Source organism: Nasonia vitripennis (genome assembly GCF_009193385.2).
Source record: "Nasonia vitripennis strain AsymCx chromosome 1 unlocalized genomic scaffold, Nvit_psr_1.1 chr1_random0002, whole genome shotgun sequence".
Taxonomy (NCBI): domain Eukaryota; kingdom Metazoa; phylum Arthropoda; class Insecta; order Hymenoptera; family Pteromalidae; genus Nasonia; species Nasonia vitripennis.
Window position 1 is genome coordinate 460,586 of NW_022279588.1, and position 19,842 is coordinate 480,427.

At 40.0% G+C, this 19,842-nt stretch overlaps 1 protein-coding gene across 11 annotated transcripts in view; it reads left to right on the plus strand.

The window, feature by feature from the left end:
- Nos (nitric oxide synthase) overlaps nucleotides 1–19,842 on the plus strand; it is a 1,339,001-nt gene that overhangs the window by 296,099 nt on the left and 1,023,060 nt on the right. For all 11 annotated transcript variants that reach the window (XM_032601207.1, XM_031933451.2, XM_032601209.1 and 8 more), the window contains 1 exon segment: nucleotides 8,543–8,717. In XM_032601207.1, coding sequence (XP_032457098.1) covers nucleotides 8,543–8,717 — 175 coding nt within the window.

The window sequence follows — 19,842 nt, forward strand, 5'->3', positions numbered from 1 at the left end:
TTTGTCTTTTATTATTACTGTAAATATGTGGTGCTTTTTAAATGGGCTGACTAGGACTTATTTGTAGCTTTTTACTTTTGATTTTCATTAGGTCTATGGCTCTGATTTCTACTAATAATCTAGTTACAGACCACGTGTTGTTACAGTTTGCTGATAGGAGATTAACAATATTGTCTCTTTTGTTTGTTAGGCATTCTCTTACTGTGATTATGTTGTGAGAAATTTTCTTGAATTCCTTGGTTATGTGTGGCGGCATCCTCCGATTCATGATTACTTCCTGTTGGAGTGTAATTTTTGTTTGACGGCTCCATATCTGGTGGCGTGGGTAAAAGAAAAGGCATTGTTACTTCAGGTAGTTTTGAAAATCTTATGTCTATTATTGATCCTTCTTCTGCTTCCATTTCACTTAATACTAATTTTCTACGATTTCTGATTTTATCCCTTAGCGTGATATTGGCTGTAGGACTGTCGCTATTTATTGTTGGCGTCACCGACAACGTTTTTCTTAGTGGTGACATTATCATCTCGGCTACACTTTCAACGTCTGATTCGATTCCTGTATCATCTTTGTTTGATGTCTCTTGTAGTCTTTGTTGTGCTCGCTTTATTAGTTTCTGAACACTCTTTCTCCATACATCATCTATGTCTGCCTCTCCGTTTGTATAAAATCGTGGATCTGATGTGTAAATTGCTTCGCGCACTTCATCTGGTACATGATAGTCATTTGAGAAGTGCGAGGGTATTTTCATTTGTATCTCTATCTCCGTACCTGATTCAATTGTATTGGTACTTCTATCTATTTCATATCTCTTCATGCTTTCTTCAAACTTTCTACTTGCTTCTTCTACTTCTTCTCTCGTCAGAGTTGTTTTAATCGATAGGTTCTTTGTGAACTCTTTGTCGGTGTTTTCATCGTCTTGTGTTTCTCATTCTGTTGTATCCGACTCTTCCTGTCGCAATCCACTATATCTGGGATGAGGTATTGGAGGTTTGTTCAAATCGCTGTCTTCAATGGTTGTAGATGATAGCCATGATCTTCTAGATGGGTTGACTGTCATCGATGTATCGGAATCGGCATCGGTCGAACTTTCGGGAATTTCTCTTTGTTTTACAGTAGTGGCTTTGGATGTTGATGCTTCAGTCTCTGCTGGTTTTTCTGTCTTTGTTTTTCTTCCCAATATAGCCGTCTTAGGTGCTTTTGGTATCGCGTCTTGTTTGGTATACTGCCCCACTGGACTTTGTGTTTGCGTACGCCTTGCTCTAGTTCTCTGTGCTATTACGCTATGGTCTAACTTAGGTGCTTCTTTATTAGTTTTGGAGTCTATTGGTCTCCCTCATCCTCTGGGTTTGTTATCTATATCACCCGATGATTGTATTATGGTTCGTGGCTGCGTTATTTGGATGACGTCGTTACACTTGATGATGATTTCTCTTGTTTCTTTTCTTTCTCTTCTATGACCATGACTTTGATACTAGGTAGATTCTTATTAATTTCTTCTTCAGTCATCTCTGGTGGGAGTCGTGATAGTGCATCAGCGTTTTTATTTAATTTACCTGGTTTATATTTGAAGGTATATTCGTATCCAGTGAATCTGAATATGCATCTCATTAGTCTCTGTCCTGGATCTTTTATGCTATGCATCCAGTTCAGTGGTTCATGATCGCTCACTAGCGTAAACTTTCTGCATAATAAATATGGTCTAAATTGGTGCAAAGCATATCGTACTGCAAGACATTCCTTTTCTGTAGTCGAATAATTTCTTTTAGCTTCGGTGAGTGCTCTAGATAGATATTGTACCGGGTGATCAAAATCGTCCTTTTTTTGGCTGACTACGGCATCAATGGCGTAATCAGAAGCATCTGTAGTTAATGTAAATTCTTTATCGAAGTTCGGAAATTGCAAAATTAGTTCTTTCATTAAACATTCTTTTAGTTGCTGATAACTGTTTTCACACTCTTCTGTCCATTCAAATTTTACATTTTTCTTTAGTAGGTTATTGAATAGCTTCGCGGTTTTTGCAAAGTCTTTTATGTATTTTCTGTAGTATCCAAACATGCCGAGTACTTCTCTTACGTTTTTCGCATTTTTAAATTCTTCTAAAGAACTCTATTTTATCCGGCTGTAATACTAGTTTTGCATATCTGAGTCTTTCCATTAAATTTCTAATTCTTTGCTCATGTTCTTAAAGGTCTTTACTGTACACTAATATATCATCCAAGTAGACTAGCATCTCTATGTTTTGTAAAGCTTTGAGTACCTTTTCCATTATTCGTTGGAATGTAGCTGTTGCATTTTTCAATCCTTCCGGCATTCCAGTATATTCATAATGTCCGTTTATAGTAGTGAAGGCCGTCTTTTAACAATCTTCTGGGGCCATTAGTATTTGTTGAAAACCACTTGCAAGATCAAAAATGGAAAAGTATGTAGCTCCTCCTAATTGATCCATTATATCAGCGATGTTCGGTAGAGGGTAAGCATCTCTGATCATCTTTTTGTTAAGTTCTTGGAAGTCAATTACCATTCTATATCTCGGATTTCCGTGACTATCGGGCTTCTTCGGTACTATCCATATTGGTGAGTTGCGCGGTCAATTTGACTCTCTAATAATTCTGTCTCGTAGCTTCTTTCCTACACTTTCTCTAACCACTTATTTGTGCTTCGGCGGATGACGGCGGATGACGTATTGTTTCGTGTTTATCGGTATATCGTCCTCTAAATGTATATGGTGCTGAATCATGTCTGTGCATGGTAATTTGTCTCCAGGCAATAGAAATCAGTCTAAATAATTCTCTATAATACGATCTACAATTTTTAGTTCTTCTTTATTTAGGTGGCTTTTCTGATGGCTTCTTTCACTCTCTCTAATCGTTTAATTTTGTCGACTATAATCTCGCCGTTAAAATCGTTATCTGTCTCTTCTAAAAATTCTGGTTCAGTCTCCAGTGGTATGAGTTCCTTGGCATCTACTTCTACGGTGACATTGTGTTCACTCGTATTTATTGCTAGCATTTTGCACGTATTAATCTCATTGATTACTACTCCTTCTCCCAGGAATACGTCTATGTTTCCTACATCAATTCGGGGTATATATCCTTCTTTCAAATCACTTTTGATCAAATTGATTTTAACGACTTGTCTTGTTCTGGCTTTTATGTGTTTTATTTGTGCTTTGTTTTCATAGGTACATCTGCATTTTCTGAAGCATTCGTGTTGCATGTTTCTCTGTCATTATTTCTCTTTTCAACTTGTAGTATGTCACTCGATTTGTAAGGGTTGTGTGCTCTCTTTCTTTGCTCCCTGTATTCCTTTTCTTGTCCCAAAAATGGCACTGGATGCATTACGTCTCCGCTCACCATCAAAGCGTTGTTGTGGTAAGAAATGACAGCTTCTTCCTTCTTCAAGTAATTTCTCCCCAATAATCCATCGTGTAGAGTTGAAAAATCGTCTCTAACTATGTGAAATTTTACTGGACTATTTTTGATAAGTAAATAAACTGATCCTAGAGTTGGTACTGTCTCTGCAGTTATCCCTCCAAGCCATCGTACATCTTGCATATTTATTGGCATGTTGTCATCTATGAGGCCTAATTTGATTAAATTCACAGTTGCTCTATTGTCTATCATGAATGTAATCCATGGTTTGGTGGTCCCTTCTGGCACTCGTATCGTTTCTGCTGTTGGTTCATCATTTTACCAATTAAACTCTTCAGGTCCCGTGCAGTTGGCTGAACACATTCTTGAAACTCTGGCTGTTTTGTCCGGATCGTGATTACCTGTTCTCTCTGTGGCCCGTAGTTACTCTGGCTGTTCTGGTTTGGATTCTGCTTCCCTGTTGCCTCTGGCTCTGGCTTTGTTCCTGACTCATCGTTCCTTTCTCCATGACGAGCCCCTTGAGAGTTTAAATTCTCTGTTTTATTTTCATTTTGTTGATAGTTTCTTCCGTTGCCGCTTTTCCAATTATTTGGATAATTATTATAATTCTCTTGTCTATCTGGACCACTGGGTTGATAATCTTCACGACGCACATTCTCGTAATTAAAAATTTGCCTTTGATTTCCTTATCTATTGTTTCTATTCCATGACGGCCAATTGCTTCCTCCTTGTCGATTACTGTTGTTATACCCCCGTTGGTATCCGCCTCTGCCATAATTGTTGTAACTGCCATTGCCTCTTTGATAACCGTTACTATTGTAGTTGTTTTAATAATAATTGTTTCTTCCATAGTTGTGTAAAGGTTCTATTTGTTCGAGTTGATTCACGTACCCCACGTAGTTCTGTTCTCGGTGATTTCTTTCGTCGTATCTATTCTGGCTTCTATATCCTTTATGTCCTCTATTTTTATATCCACCTTCATTTCCGTGTCCATTATTATAACCATATTATAATATCCATTATAATAATTTCGACTTATTCGTGGCCTTGAATCTGGTATAATTCTCGCCTCCATACGTGATTCCAATCGTACAGCTTCTCCGTCTGCTTCCTACAGATTTTTAGGTCTAATCATGTCTACTCGTTCAGATAAATTCGCTAGCAATCCTTTTATATATATGTCAACTGCTAACATTTCCAATGGTTCGATCATTTTATCAAGGTTCTCGTCTCCCTTTTCTTCTGTTAGAGCGTTCTTGGCGCTACTCAGTATCACATTCAATTCGTCATAAAAATCAGCTACTGTATCACCTTGTCGCATTCTCAGCGTTTGTATGCGTGTGTTATGATAGCTTTAATCCGTCCCTAGACCAAATCTCTGCTTTAAATGCTTAATTAATTCATCTATTGTTGTTATAGTTTTATTATTCAAACTCTTTTTCGCTGGTCCGGTTATTCTTTGCAGCACATTCCGCATAAACTATGGTCGGATGTCATTAGTGACTAATTCATTTGCGTTCCTTAAATTTTGGATGTAGTCTGTCAACTTGGTGTATTTTCCGTCAAAGCTTAGTATACCGCTTATGCAATTCATAAGCGCAAAACTATTAGCCATTGTAGTAGCCAACGCGGCAGCCGTTTGATCACTCGCACTATTTTCGCCAGGTATGTTGAATGTGTCACTTGTCTTCTAAATAAATTATCTGTCCTTCTAAATATTTTTGAAAACTGCTTAATAATCTATAACACTGTCGATGCACGATATCCTTGAATCTTCCTTATCTCTTGTTAAACCAAATTCTTATTAATTGCCCAATATACTGATGCTCTGTTTATATATCTCTTGTCGCGAATAATAATTATAGGAGAAAAATTATAATCTGGGTCTCTCGCGTATTAACTAAACTATCAATAACTCATTTGGGCTAAACGGAACTTCAGACCTTATATTGAGGGATATCAATTCATGGTCGTCACGGACCACAGTAGTTTACGGTGGATATGCAACTTGCATAATCCCACCTGACGCCTAGCAAGATGAGCGCTAGAAATGTAAGGCCACGTCTACACTGTGGAGCATAGAAAAGGCCTGCTAAATGCTGTACCAGACACATTGTCGCGTATATACGAAGAAGACGCAGTACTAGTCGAGACAGTCGGATGGGCAAGCGAAACCCAGGACGAATGGTACTGCGAAAAGGTCCGTGAGATACAGCTGCATCCGAGCAAAGATCTGCTGTATAAAATGTACGACGGGCAGCTGTACTACTTCTGCCCCAATGAGAAATTACCAGCGTCTATGAATAACGATACGGCATGGAAAATCGTCGTGACAAAAGAAAAGCGAGCAAAGATCTTGCGAAATTGTCACGACGAGCCATCATTCGGTCACCAGGGGCGTGAGAAAACTTGTGCGCGCGTCGCAATGTACTATTACTGGCCCGGTATGTACACCGACGTCGCTGAGTATGCTCGACGATGCTTCATTTGTCAGCAATGCATAGTCGAGCAGCGCTCGCCAAGCGGCCTGATGGGAAAATGAGTGATTACTTGGCCATGGCAGATCATAGCAGGAGATGTCATGGGGCCGAAACCAAAGACCGCTCGAGGACACGGATATATTCACATATTTGAAGACTTGTTCACTCACTGGATAGAGTGCATTCCGATTAAGCGGGCGAACGCGAAGACAATCCTGCAGCATCTCAGAGAGCAAGTCTTGTTGCGGTACGGTGCGACAACGGTATTCTTGTCGGATAATAGCACCGAGCTCAAAAATAAGACCATTGATCAATTCCTCAGGGAACAAGGCGTGAGGCACAAGTTGATGCCACCTTATCACCCTTAGGCGAACCCAGTAGAGAGGGTAAACCGCACCATTAATAACATGGTGCGCGCGCTGATCGAGGAAAACCATAATACATGGGACGAGCGATTGCGTGACATCGCATTCGGGTATAATACCGTACCTCATTCCTCGACGGGCGTAAGTCCAGCCATATTGATGTATGGGACTCAGCCGAGGAAACCTTCTGCAGCGAGGCGCGAGCAGGTAGCCGCCGTAGAAGAAGAGTTGTAGCGACGCGCAATCGATGTATGGCATGATCGCATGTGGGATTTATCTCAGCTGCGCGAGCAAGCGTCGCAGAGAACGAGAACGCGCAAGACCACCAGATGCGCTACTGTGACGCCAAGCGTAAACCGGCGTCATACAAAGTCGGAAACTTAGTGATGAAGCGAAATTACATGTTGTCTGCTGGAGACTTTATATATATTGGGCCGTATAAAATAGTAGAAATACGCGGCACCAATACTTATCGACTCGTCGATGAGATGGGCGAGCAAGTAGATCTTGCAATAGCTGCGCAGCTGAAGCCCTTTTATTTGTCAGCAACGGACGAAGAGTCGCAGAAGAGCGAAGAAGATGGCGATGCTCAACCTCCGAGAGACACGAGTGTTGACGCAAAAAGGTGTACACGCCTAGCCGTGTCAGACCTACGCCAGAGACTCCTAGAGTGGAGGTCAACACCGAGAAGAGGAGGCCTAGTCGTCCGAAGGGTTTGTGCAACCGCGGGCATGCAATGACACCTACTAACCCGTCGACGTCACCGCGAAAAACGCGCGCAAATAAAGCCCAGTAACGGTAGTCACGGTAATAATGTGTTTTTTTAATCGCCCTAGCATCCCTAGATTCCTGGTCGCGGACGCGATGCACGACGCTACGGTTCGTCGCGGACGGAATGGATAGAATCGCCATCTGGTCGATAGATCGATTCTAGGGTGGGGGGGGGGGGTGTAACGAATTGAGCATTGCGGCTAACTCGTAGCGGTATGAGTACCGCTGCACTGCGACGAAACAGGGTACACTCGCGAAAGAACGAGAGAGATAGATATAGCGAGCGCGCGGACTAATCCTTTAGGTGCGCGCTCAGATAGCTCTCGGCCTTCGGAAAGTACACAAAGGCTTCGCTCGTGATCTCGTGTGCTGTGCTGTGTTCAGCGGATCGATATCTCTTCTGTGTGAGTGCGACGCGAAGTCCGGGTTTCCTGATCTCCCTGCTTAGCGGTCCAGCAACTTCTAGTTCTACAGTCTATCTGGGATCAGGAGCGTAGGTGACGAGATCGTGAAGGTTTGTGTGACGCGCAGTGTCCATGATTGTATGCATAAGAGTGTATATCACCCGTGCGAGGGTGATACGGCGCGCGCGACCTTCACGGCGATATACGCGTACGAGCGCGATTATTCCAGCGTCGCGGCGAGTCGCAAAGTTATTGTCGACTTTCGTATTATTATTTTTTTTTTATACTCGTAAACTCACGGTTTTGACGCGCTAGTGAAATATAACTTAGTCTTATTATTTTACGTGCTTTTTCGTTATTTCTAAACCTCGATCGTTTACTTCCAATTCCTGTTCCTTTCTACGAATACCGCTGCCTCCACGGGCGTTAACTTCCGGTCATTTTTCGGTCAACTTCCGGTCAACTTCTAGTCTACTCCTGGTTTACTCGTACCCCTAAGGAGGGGTGATTTTGGGGATGAATGAACTTATAGCCGGAGACTACCAGACACATTTTAATATAATAGAGGATTTTTACTTCCCCCCCTATTAGAAATTGACATTAGGAAAAAATATCTCAACAAAACTTAAATTTTATCACTATTGCAATATATTTTAACTGAGCGACGTTAGGAGTGAGATGAATCGCGCTAATAAAAAATAAAATATGTCAGTTATTGAGACAAGATGTGTATGGCTTCACGGCACACAGAAAAATTTAAATAACCCAAAATTTTTAAGGCCTAAAAATAATAAGGTTAAAAATTTTAAGACCCAAAAATGTTAAGGTCAACAAATTCTAAGGTCCAAAATTTTAGCCGCGTCATAGATGATGTCTAGGTGCCAGGTTAGCTCCCAGATATTAAATTATTGAGAAAAGATGTGAATAGCTTCACGGCACACAGGTTTTTCCTAAATTTCTTAACAAAACAATCATGATTTACAAATATTTTGAATTGTTTATTCGCTTTATCTATTTTATATGCTGATTTTTGTGAAAAATTGGTTTTACGATGTTTTGGACTGGAAAATTTAGTTACAAAACCAAATTTGTGACTTTTGTTCTTGTTCTAGATTCTATTTAAAGTAATTTTATGTCTTTCCTGTTTCAGATTTGATTGGTTTCAAAACTTAGGTCTTAAATGGTACGCTGTTCCTGCTGTATCAAATATGGTCTTTGATTGCGGAGGCTTAGAATTCACTGCAGCACCGTTTAATGGATGGTATATGAGCACTGAAATAGGTTCAAGAGATCTATGTGATGTCACCAGATATAATTTGTTAGAGGTAAATCTGATATTTCTTTTATGGGGACGGAACACCTTTGAATCCTGAAAAAAAGAATTTTATGAATAAAAATGACAAAATGAAACTAAATCACTTGAAATTTTTTTTAGTGATATTTAGTATCAATACCTTTAACTTTACTGTGCTATAACCTCAATTATCCCTACTAGCCCATTGTGGCACTCAGTGCAATGTTTTGTGAATTTTTTCACTGTCCGTAGAATTCCAAGTGTATAAATAGTTTTTTTGGACTCAGATTCGAGGAGGATACTTTGTACACCTGTAGTTTTAGTATGAATATAGGGATTTTGATTTGAATGATTAGAAATGGTTTGGCAATAAAAATACTGAATTTTTTCTTTTTTTTTCACTTATTATGCCACCTTTTTGGGTATAAAACATTTTCTTATCATTTAAATTAATATCCCTGCATTCATACCAAAACTACAGATGTAGAAAACATCCCCCTAGAATTTGAGCCCAAAAAACCATTTGTACACTTGGAATCCTACGGACAGTGAAAATATTTACAAAACATAGCACCGAGTGTTACAATAGGCCAGCAGGGATAATTAAGGTTATAGCACGGTAAAGTTGAATTGATACTAAATATCACTAAAAAAAATTCAAGTGATTTACTTTAATTATGTCATTTTTACTCATAATTCTTTTTTCAGGATTTTAAGGTGTTGTGTCCCCTTTATAGTTAACTGTAATGGTTTGGAAATATTTTGTTGGACTAGCTTCTTAGTTGAATTGCTTCATAGTGGAGAAAAGATATTTGTTAAAGACATCAGATTTCCTTATTTAAGAAAAATAGTTGATAGGCTAAAAATAGTCAATAGGCGATAGGCATTTCAATTCCAGCAATAAAAATAGTCAATAGGCGATAGGCATTTAAATTCCTGCAATAAAAATAGTCACTAAATCTATTATTAATTTTGCTAACGTTTTAAGGTTGACTTCTACGTTTAAATGAGTTAGATTATTTCAATATCGTAGTTTGTTTTAATATATTAAAGAACGTTCAAAGTTAATTTTATAGTCTAAATTTTCGATGTCTCATATATGGTCACATAGCAACATAAACTGCCTATATAAATATACTTAAATGTGCAATAATTTATCAATGATTGCGAGACGTTGTGATTTTGATGAGTTAAAAAATATTCAATTGTTATTATGGAATATGATGTATCTACAAAGCTCATCAAAAAATTGTAGTAATTAATTAAATATGATATTATTGCTCATGATTCAGGTGGTTTATATTATCATTGTAAGTAACCGTGTTAAATATATTGACGTAATTTTGCGATGTACTAGAATTTCGTATTTCGTCCAGTAATTTTGATATGTGATTTGTAATGTAAAGTTGTTATTCATTAATTTCGAACGTTCAATTACATAATTTCATGACCTATTCAAAATTTTAAAATTCTTCAGCTCCATAAAACTTAAATATTAAGTCCAAAATATCAAGGGGCGCGGTAGCGCCGCTATGAGAAATATACGTTTTTATACACTGTGCCGTCGGGGAGCAGCGTGACCCTATTATACTTACAATTAGTCTTAGTCTTAGTCTTATTGGGCAGAGGTGAACTCTGGCGGCCCCTGCACGGGGACTTGCCGATCGAGCACTCAGACGAAGCCTATTGTGCTGTGCCTCGTTTACCACTAGTGGTTACTTTATAAATCCTTGTTTATAGCTTCGGCAACTCGGCAAATTGATGCCAAGCTCCTCGAACCTCAACATGGAAACCTTCCACACCCTCTGTCTTGTCCCTGCAAAAGCTGGGCATTCACACATCAGGTGGGAGGTGGTCTTCGTTTCGTGCTCGCACCACCTGCAGCTCCCAGAGTCCCTTAGTTTCAGGTTCCACAGGTGGTATCCTACCCTCCAATGTTCCGTCAGCCAGCCAACGGCCAGCCTTAACCTATTCCTGCTTGGGCCCCTAATGGTCCGCAGCCACTCCTCTGGTGAACTGCTGCCCATCAGAGCCCTAGCCTGTCTTTGCCCATTAGCATTGATCTATTTGTCGCTCAGTTGCGAGTTGAGCCAGTCTTTAATTGCTCTATTAACCTCGCAGGTTGGGACAGCGACTGCGCACCTTCTTGCACGAATGGCGTCCGCGCTGGAGTGTCCCGGTACCCTTACCAGTCTCACCGCGTTGATTTCCGCCAGTGATTCTAGCGCCTGTTTGCACCTTAGTACCTCTTTTGAGGAGATACTGATACTGTCTAGCGCCATAAGAGCTGCCCTGCTATCCAAGCAGAAGCTTACAGTTCTTTGCCTTGTGCCTCTCTCCAACAGCCATTTAGCAGCTTCTGTTATGGCCCTGATTTCTGCCTGGAGCACCGTAGTATAGTGGCCGAGCGAGCACACAATTTCTTGTGTGCCTCCCTTTTTCCAGGCACCTGCTCCTACAACGTTCTCCTTTTTTCAACCATCTTAAACCACACCACACTGTTTTCGAGGAGTTCGAATAAATCCGTCCTTCATTCTTACCTTTCTGGGATTATGACTGAGAACGGCTTAGAGAAATAAATTCTTTTCGCCATTCTGTCACAACCTCTTTCTTCCATTAGCGGCATTACTTGTTCCAGAAGTGCCGTATCCTTGAAATCTGAACAGTTCATTGATTCCGCTATTCTAGAACGTCCTGCACGCATTTGCCCTTATACTCTTGCCTAGTAGAGAGATTTCCAACAGTCTTTCCTTAGCGACAGTGATTCCTTTCATAACCAATCTTTATACCCTGTCTAATGCCCCTGTGTGAGTTTTCAACTCACATTTGTGGCCTCATACCAGTGCCCCATGGGTGAGTCTTGGTTTTATGATTGCGTCATATAGTCATCTCACTTTATCCGGTTCTAAACTCCAGGTATTGCCAAAATCCCTCCTGCAGGCCCAGAAAGTGCCTATAGCTTTTTTGCATTTATCTTTGATATGTTTCCCCCAGTTGAGTCTGGCGTCGAGCGTGACTCCCAGGTATTTGACCTCATTTAATAATTTCAGGGAAACTCCATGGAGTTGGAGCCCTATTATCGACTTAGTTTTATACCTGATCGTGCATAACATGACACTGACATTGTTAATTTTAATCCCCAGTTTTACTTTATTACACCATTTCTTCACCAGGCCCAGTGCGAACTGCATTAGATCTGCTAGCACGTCCTCGTCGTCCCCTCTAATCAGAATGACGATGTCGTCTGCATCTGCCTGTGCGTTTATACCAGCCTTGTTCAGGATGCAGAGCAAGCTGTCCACCACCAGGCATCATACTGTCGGTAACAGCACCCCTCCTTGTGGGCATCCCTTCCACACCACTCTTTTGCAAAAGTACGCTCCTTAGGCAACCACTATCGTCCTGGTCCTCAGCATAACGCTGATCCACCTGGCTATAGTTGCTGGTTTTGCGTGCTCCTCCATACCTGCTGAAATCGCCTCGCCGGTCGTGTATTTGAAAGCCCCTTCGATGCCTAGGAAAGCCACCAATACCAAACCCCTATTTTGTATGCCCTTTCGAATGAAGCTAACTGCGTCCACTAACGCTGTGTCCACTGAGTTGTACTAGTGAAGACTCCTTATTATATCTGCCAACCAGCTTTGCCAGGGGTTTAAGTCAAAACAAGGTCATGCTGATTATCCTGAAGTCCTTTGCGACTGCGTGATGTGTCTTACCTAATTTCGGCAGGAAAGCTACCCCCACCATCCCTCATTCTTCCGGCACATAACCCAGTGTCAGACAGGCTCGGTACAATTTCTCTAAGACTGAGACTAATACGCCCATGCCCTGCTGCAGCAAAGCCGGAAAAATGCCGTCCAGACCTGCCGGCTTGTAGGCCTAGCCCACTTTATCCTTGCCTTGTCTGTTACTTGTCTTGCCTTGTCTCTGATCTTGCCCCTTCCCTGAAGTCTGGGAAGTGGGTTTCTATTAGGCCCTCTAGGGCCTGTTGTACATTCTTTACCCAGTCCCCTGTTGCTAGTCTAATCGAGTCTGTGAAAGGCTTCTTCGGGTTTTGCAGGACACTGCACAGCCTGGCCTTGCCTGATAACATGATTCGGCTTTGGCCATATTGCTTCCAACCCTCCACCCCGGCCTTTTCGATCTCCTTATATTCCTTTTGCTCCGCTCTATACGACCGTTTGTCCTTGTCACTCTTCATGTGCTTGGACCGGTTGTATAGCCGCCTTACTTTTTTTCTGCGTTTCTCCAGTGACTTATTCCACCAGGGAGCGGCCTTCGATGGCCTCTTCAGCCTAAGTTCACAATTGTTCTCGTAAGAACTTATTATTATGTCCCTTAGGATCCTACTGCAGTGATCGATGTCCTCCGCCGTCCCGTATGTGACAGGGAAGCATCTGATCTTGGCCTTGAGTTCTTTTCTGTAACCTACCCAGTTTGTTTTTCCAGGGTTCCTTATGAGCTGGTTGAGCGTACTTTGTTCGCCGAGTCTGAACACGATGTGTTGGTGATCTGACATGGAGACTTCTTCCAACACTGTCCAGCCCATAACCTCGGACCACACGTTCCTGGAGGCGAAGGTGATGTCTATGACCTCCTCCCTTACGGCGTTTCGGAACGTGGGTCTGCCGCCCGTATTGAGAAAGTCCATGTTCGTTACTGCTAAGAACTCCAATAGACTTTCTCCTCTAGTATTGCAGTCTGTGCAGCCTCAACATGTGTGCTGTGCGTTTGCATCACAACCTATTATAAGCTTGGTGCCTTCGGCTTCGCATTCTCTAATTAATGCGACCATTTCCGTTGGTGGGCACGCTTCCTTGTAAGGAAAGTATGCTGCGGCAATCATAATGACTTTTCACTCACATTCCCTTGTAGCCTACCCTAGCCGTACATAGATCCCTTGAGCAGTACTTTGGCACTGTCTCCACCTAAAGCCCCTTAACGATAAGGCATCTTCTAGTCGATACGGGACTGCCGCTGATCAAAGTACCTATTCTTTTTAAGCCTGCGATTTTGTCGTTGTGAATCCAAGGTTCTTGGATTAGGCAAATACTTGTACGCACCCCCGCCATACGTCTAGCCAGAACGGCCGAGGCGCTCTTGCAATAGTGCAGATTAATCTGCGTGAACTCTATGGTGGTATCCCGTACAGATCTTGCCCCATTTTTGTTGTTCACGCTGTTGCGTTAGCCCCTATCAGCCATCTTGTTTAAAAGCACTGCTACCTGCATTAAACTCTATGTTTACCTTATTAAGGTTGAGATCGACCTCCATAACTTTGACTTCCGTCTGTTCCGGCTCTTCCTCTGTCTTTTTCTTAAACGGGACGACATGTGCCCTGCTGCCTTCACAGAAAGGTCTCAAGTCAAGGGTCTTCAGTGCCTCGACCTCAGTCCTTTCCAGCAGCACCCGAAAGGCCGTCTCCTCCTTCTTTTTTCCCTCGGTGCCTACTGTCACCGTTTTGGTTACGGCGACCACCCCGGAGTTCGGTGTGAGTGTGGTGTTCTGCCTTTTCAAGCGCTTCACCACGACTTTCAGAGTATGCACTCCGAAAGCGTAGATCATTGCTCTTACAAGCTTCTGGAGGGTTCCCTCCCCACACGACCATTTAGTGGCATTACTAAGTAACCACTCCTTGTCCTTTTGGTCCTTGCAGTGGAAGATTTGTACACTCCTCTGGAATCATTTATCCAAGAAACTCGGAAAATAGCCTCCGTCTGGGGCGTCATCAATCTCCCCCTCCAAGGCCTCCAGGACCTTCTTTCCCTGATCCTCGTCAAGGCGCTCTTCCGGGTAGTCGACCGGAACGATAGCCACCTTTAAGTCAATAGCCACCGCTCGGCTGTAGCTCTTTGAAGCGTCCCCAACAAACCTCCCTTGAGCTCCCTCGGGGTGGTACTATCCGACGGCCTAGGAGAGTCAGACAACCTAGTTTTCCTACGGTACCCTTAGATCGACGCAGTCAGTCCCCCTCGAGTGACCCTGGTGGACATACGTGCCCAGGGGCAGCTTTGGGGTCGGCAGTAGGTGAGCCTTGGGGTGTAACATGTGTGTTCATGGGTTGTGTTCCCCAACCGGCACTACCGCCTTCACCTGGTTGAGGGATTGCTCCTAGCCTCTAGTCGGTCCGCCAATCAGTTTTCGCTTTCCTCCCTCTGATACGAGGAGAGTTGAGTGAGTCGTATGAGTCGTGAGAGAAATGAATTAGTCTCTGACGCAAATTCGAATGCGTCTTCGTTGAGTGCAAAGTACTAATCTATAAGGATACAATTAATTGTGACTTTTTTGATAAATTTTTATAATTTTTCGATTTAGCAATTTTTATGCGTATATCGCCGCCATTTTCTTATTTTTCCAACTTAATCGCAACTTTAACAGAGAGTTAAAAAATCTTAGGTGAAGTAATCATTAATCAACTAGTGAATTTAGGATAGGCAGAATATAATACGAATAAAGCAAATGTAATAAAAATAATACTATTGTACAATATTTTATGACACAACGTGCGTAATTCGAGATTTAGAGAGTGCATTATTGCACAAGCGTGTGGTAAATCGAGGTTTACGCCAGGGCGTGTCATAAAGTGATAATGTTTACCGCAATAAGTCATTAATGTTTACCTACAAACGTTTTGTGCATATTAAAAAAGTCACGTCGTCTAGTTGACGCAAAAAAATTAAAGTACCATAAAAAGGTACCGCTATATTAGCTCGTCTAAAATCCGAAAAAACCCGATTGCTGCTTACAGCGTGTGTAAATAAGTGCGGCTGATATGTAAGGGAAGAGCTGAGCTCTGTGGTGGGGGGAGCGAGCTGCCGCTACTTTCGTGACGATCGGTGTGTCACGCCGCCGTGACGGTCGCACTATGGGCGATTTCAGGAAAAGTATTGTCAAAATCAAATTGCGCCACTCAGCAAAGTGCTAGGGACCCAATTTTTTTTTTTTAAATGAAGGTTGTACTTCTCAGATATAGGGAAAAATATCTGAATATTGTTTTCTTATGATGTCGAGCCGGGGCACCTATGAAAAGTAAGAAATTTTAAGAAAACGATATTTTAGCTACTTGTTAATGCATTAATATGCCATAAAAATGCATTTTAAAATAATTGGGAATTTTTGAGACAATCATATACTATTTTTTAAATTAATGAATGTTTTTTTTTACCTACATAACCTAGAAATTCATCTGTTTGGACCTATTGTACTAAGAAACGTGAATCCGGGACTTAAAATTATCATAAATCACGGACCTCTAATTTGAGTAGCTTCGAATATTATATTCTAAGAATACGTCAGTATATAAACAAGAAAATATGTTATTTTAAAGAATTCTAACATACAGGAATTTTAAATCTGAGAAGTTTCATTCTGTAGCATGAACGATTTCAAAGTTAACACACATAAAATTGTTGATAAAATAAAATATTATTATTCTCACCACATATACCGTCATAAATTGTTATATATATACATATATATATATATAATTATGTAATGTAGACTATTACATTACATGTTAACGCTATAGTATTTACACGTTATATAGTAACAATTAGCAACCAATTAATAACTATGTGATATAAGTACCACTTACCATTACTTTATATAGATAATATCAGAAAATAGGAAATATTAGGATATAACAAAAAATACTAATAGTCAAAATTATATAAATTTTTCTGCCATTATTTGCAATTATTTGTGTTTTTATATTTTCTAAAAGAATTTTGTTTTTGTTTAATTTCTTAACTATTAATGATTACATAGCCCCACAATAAAAAAAAATTGCAAGTCCCAAAAACTTGAACACGGTACTTATATGTTTTTGGGATCGCTGAATCCGAATCCAGGGTCATTATAAACCCATCAGATCTTAAGTCAAGGTCAAATAGGGGTCAAATTATCGAAATACATGAAAAATACACTAAAATCATGTTATCTTGGGGTTTTTGGGGTCGCTGAATCCGAATCCGGGGTCAGATTAAACAATCAGATCTTTCTCAAGGTCAATTGAAGGTCAAATTATCGAAATACATGAAAAATACACTAAAACCATGGTATCTTGGGATTTTTTCGGGCGTTGAATCCGAATCCGGGCTTATTACAACCCTATCAGGTCATGGTCAAGGTCAGTTGAAGTTCAAATCATAAAGATTCATAAAAAGTAAAATCAAACCATGACATTTAGGGGTTTTTGGGGTCGCTGAAACCGAATTCAGGGTCATTATAGTCCCATAAGGTTATATTTATGGTCAGTTCAAGGTTAGTTCAAGGTCATGGACGTAAAGAGAGTGAAAAAAATAGTTATAAACTGAAACAATGCAAAAGGTAATGTAAACCATGAAGCAAAGAACAATATATTGCAAGTACAATCGTACATTTACTTTAGCATCACTTAATTTGGGAAACTGATTTTGCAGATACTTAAAGCAGCTACCATCTTTGTCTAAAGATTTTACTCATTGTTTCATAAGTCCCAATTTAATGTGCAGAGGTGGTATAAGAATTTTTGATGGATCAACAAGTGGCTTTTCTTTTATATTCTTAGAACCCGGTTCGAACTTTTTTCTAAGGGGCCAGACACTCTTTATGTGCCAGTACTCTTCATTCGGTATTACCGAATATCCTATGGGAATGGCTGCTTAAACATTTGTATTGTGTAACAGACCGGCTTTTAAACTTCTCGTCGACGAATCGATGAACAATCTCCACTCGTCGGGGTTGTAACATCCATGTTTAAAGCAATTCATCAACCCAACTATATCTTTGCAGTAAACTAAGGAAAATTCTTCATCTTTAGCGAAATAATCACGATATTTCTTATCTCGGTCTCGGTAGTAAGAAATTTGAATTTTTCCAGCTTCATTAGTATTTTCTTTTAGCCATGAAGCCAAGTACTCCGCCCCATCCTTTGGTAGGCCCAAATCGCGTATGAGATCATTCATTTTTTCTTGTGTAAGTGGACCTTTCTCCTTCTTAACATTATAGGGGATGTATTCCTCGCCACTTGTATCACTTGTACTAGCAACGTTATTGTCTTCATGAGGCGATTTTTTTTCTTCCTCAACATCGCCTTCCTCCATTTCTTCTTCTATCATTTCATCTTTATCATGTCTTTCTAAATTTTCCTCAAGATCCATACTTCCACTTACGTACGTACCCAGTGGATCTTCTCTTTTATCAATTGACGATTCATATATAGGTTTCGTGACACTTTCAACGTTAGCGTAATTAATGTGCGACTTGATTTTACTATTAACTCCATGCAAATTCGTATTACAAAAATAACAGTCTTCTTTCCTTAAAGGTTCCTTCCATATCGTAGGCACTTTCATTTTTACTTGAGTTTTACCATTTTTGCCTTTCTGTAGCATTTTCCTACATATTCCGCATATGATTTTAGGAACCCAATCAAATTTGTCAATTTTCATGTCTAAGTCAAACATGTTCTTGTACTGCTCTTTAATATTTTGATTGATTTTTCTTCTATTTTTTGGGGTCGCATGTTGATGAGTTTCCAGAAAACCTAGGTGATTACAGCGAAGAGCAGGGAGAGGGATTGCACCAAGATATCAAGGAAATGGAGCGCAGGTACCAAGGAAGATGGGACGTAAAGGCTATAGCCGGGTTACTATGGTGAAATGGCCCCCTTGGAAAATGTATATATGTTATATACCATTCGATGGGGGATAAAAAAAAACTCCCATAGCCAAATTTTTAGCTGTCTGCCTAGTGCGCATGCGCAGTAACGTCGATAAACGTGTTTTTTTGATTTTATTTTTTTCTGAAGTCCCTATAGGATAAAAATTTTTTTAAAAATTCACATTGGTGTATTTTTATGTCATGAATAACTGCAATTTTTTTGGGATTACATAATCTCAAATATCGGATCTAAAAAAATTATTAAAGTTTTCAATCGATATTTTGACCCCCTTGTTTTTGAGGTGCAACTTTTTAAGTAGACTTTTTTTGTGTACTTTTTCCCGTTCTTTACGATGGCACTAACGTTTTTTCCTTAAAAATGGTGGCACAACTCGATTTGAGCCAAAAACTGATTTTTTTGCCATTTTTTCACGTTTTTAGCTGGTTATGTTACAATTTAGTTACTAAAGTGACTCCTTTTGAGTAGTTTTGCATATCTTCCCATGAAAACATAATCAAATGAAATATTTTGTTCGCTCCAAGCCGTATTTTTTATATTATCTTACGTTTTCAATGATGGTCTTATCAGAATTTGAGGTAATAAAGGGTTTCTCTCTATATATAAAAAGAATATCGCCGCTGTCAGTGTCTGCTTTTCTCTTTAACCTAAAAATGCCCTCATTTGAGTGATTTAACGCCGAAAAAGGCCATTTTTGGTACCATGTAACCCAAAACTAACCTAAAAATGTCATAATGCAAGGGTTTTCACGCAAAAAAGCCTGTTTTTAGCTAAACATAGCCTTGAAATCGATCGTTTGAGGGTACTTTTGGCGTCTTGTGGTCTTAAAAAGGCCATATTTGGCTTATCTGCCTCTACTTAATTGATTATTCAAAATCTATTGACAGTAATAATTATCAGGTAAAAAGGAATTGAAGTTAAGTATGTTCAATTCGTACAAAGTATAATTTATTATCTTCATAGGCTATTTAAAATAAATTATGGAACGTATACAAGTAGCTTTTTAAAAATAACGAATGTTCACAATAGAAAAAATGATTCACTCATCATTGTCACTATCTTCATCAATACACACTTCAATTTGATCATTAAGAAACATTTTAGACAGAATTTCAGCTGGTCGTATGATTTTTGATAAATATCTTCCATGTGAAAGATAATAGATTATGGCAGCAATATGCGCACAACATCCTATAGTACGGTTACCGTTAGCACAATCACAACAGTGTCTTAAGATGCTAGAATAACCAATACCATTTGGTTTATACTCAACGAAACATTTGTATTGTTTTCTGTTAATATGCCTGGATTGAACTTCAAGTTTGAGAATATTGTTAGTCTCTTTTGAATATCCAATCTTCAAATTATTATCTGCGTCAAGCATTTCCGCTAAGTAAGATATTGTCTGTTTAAGCTGATATGTTCCTGTAAACAGAATTTTCAAATCTTTTATTGTTAATTCAGGAAAGTCTGGTAAATCATCCGAAGTTATTAT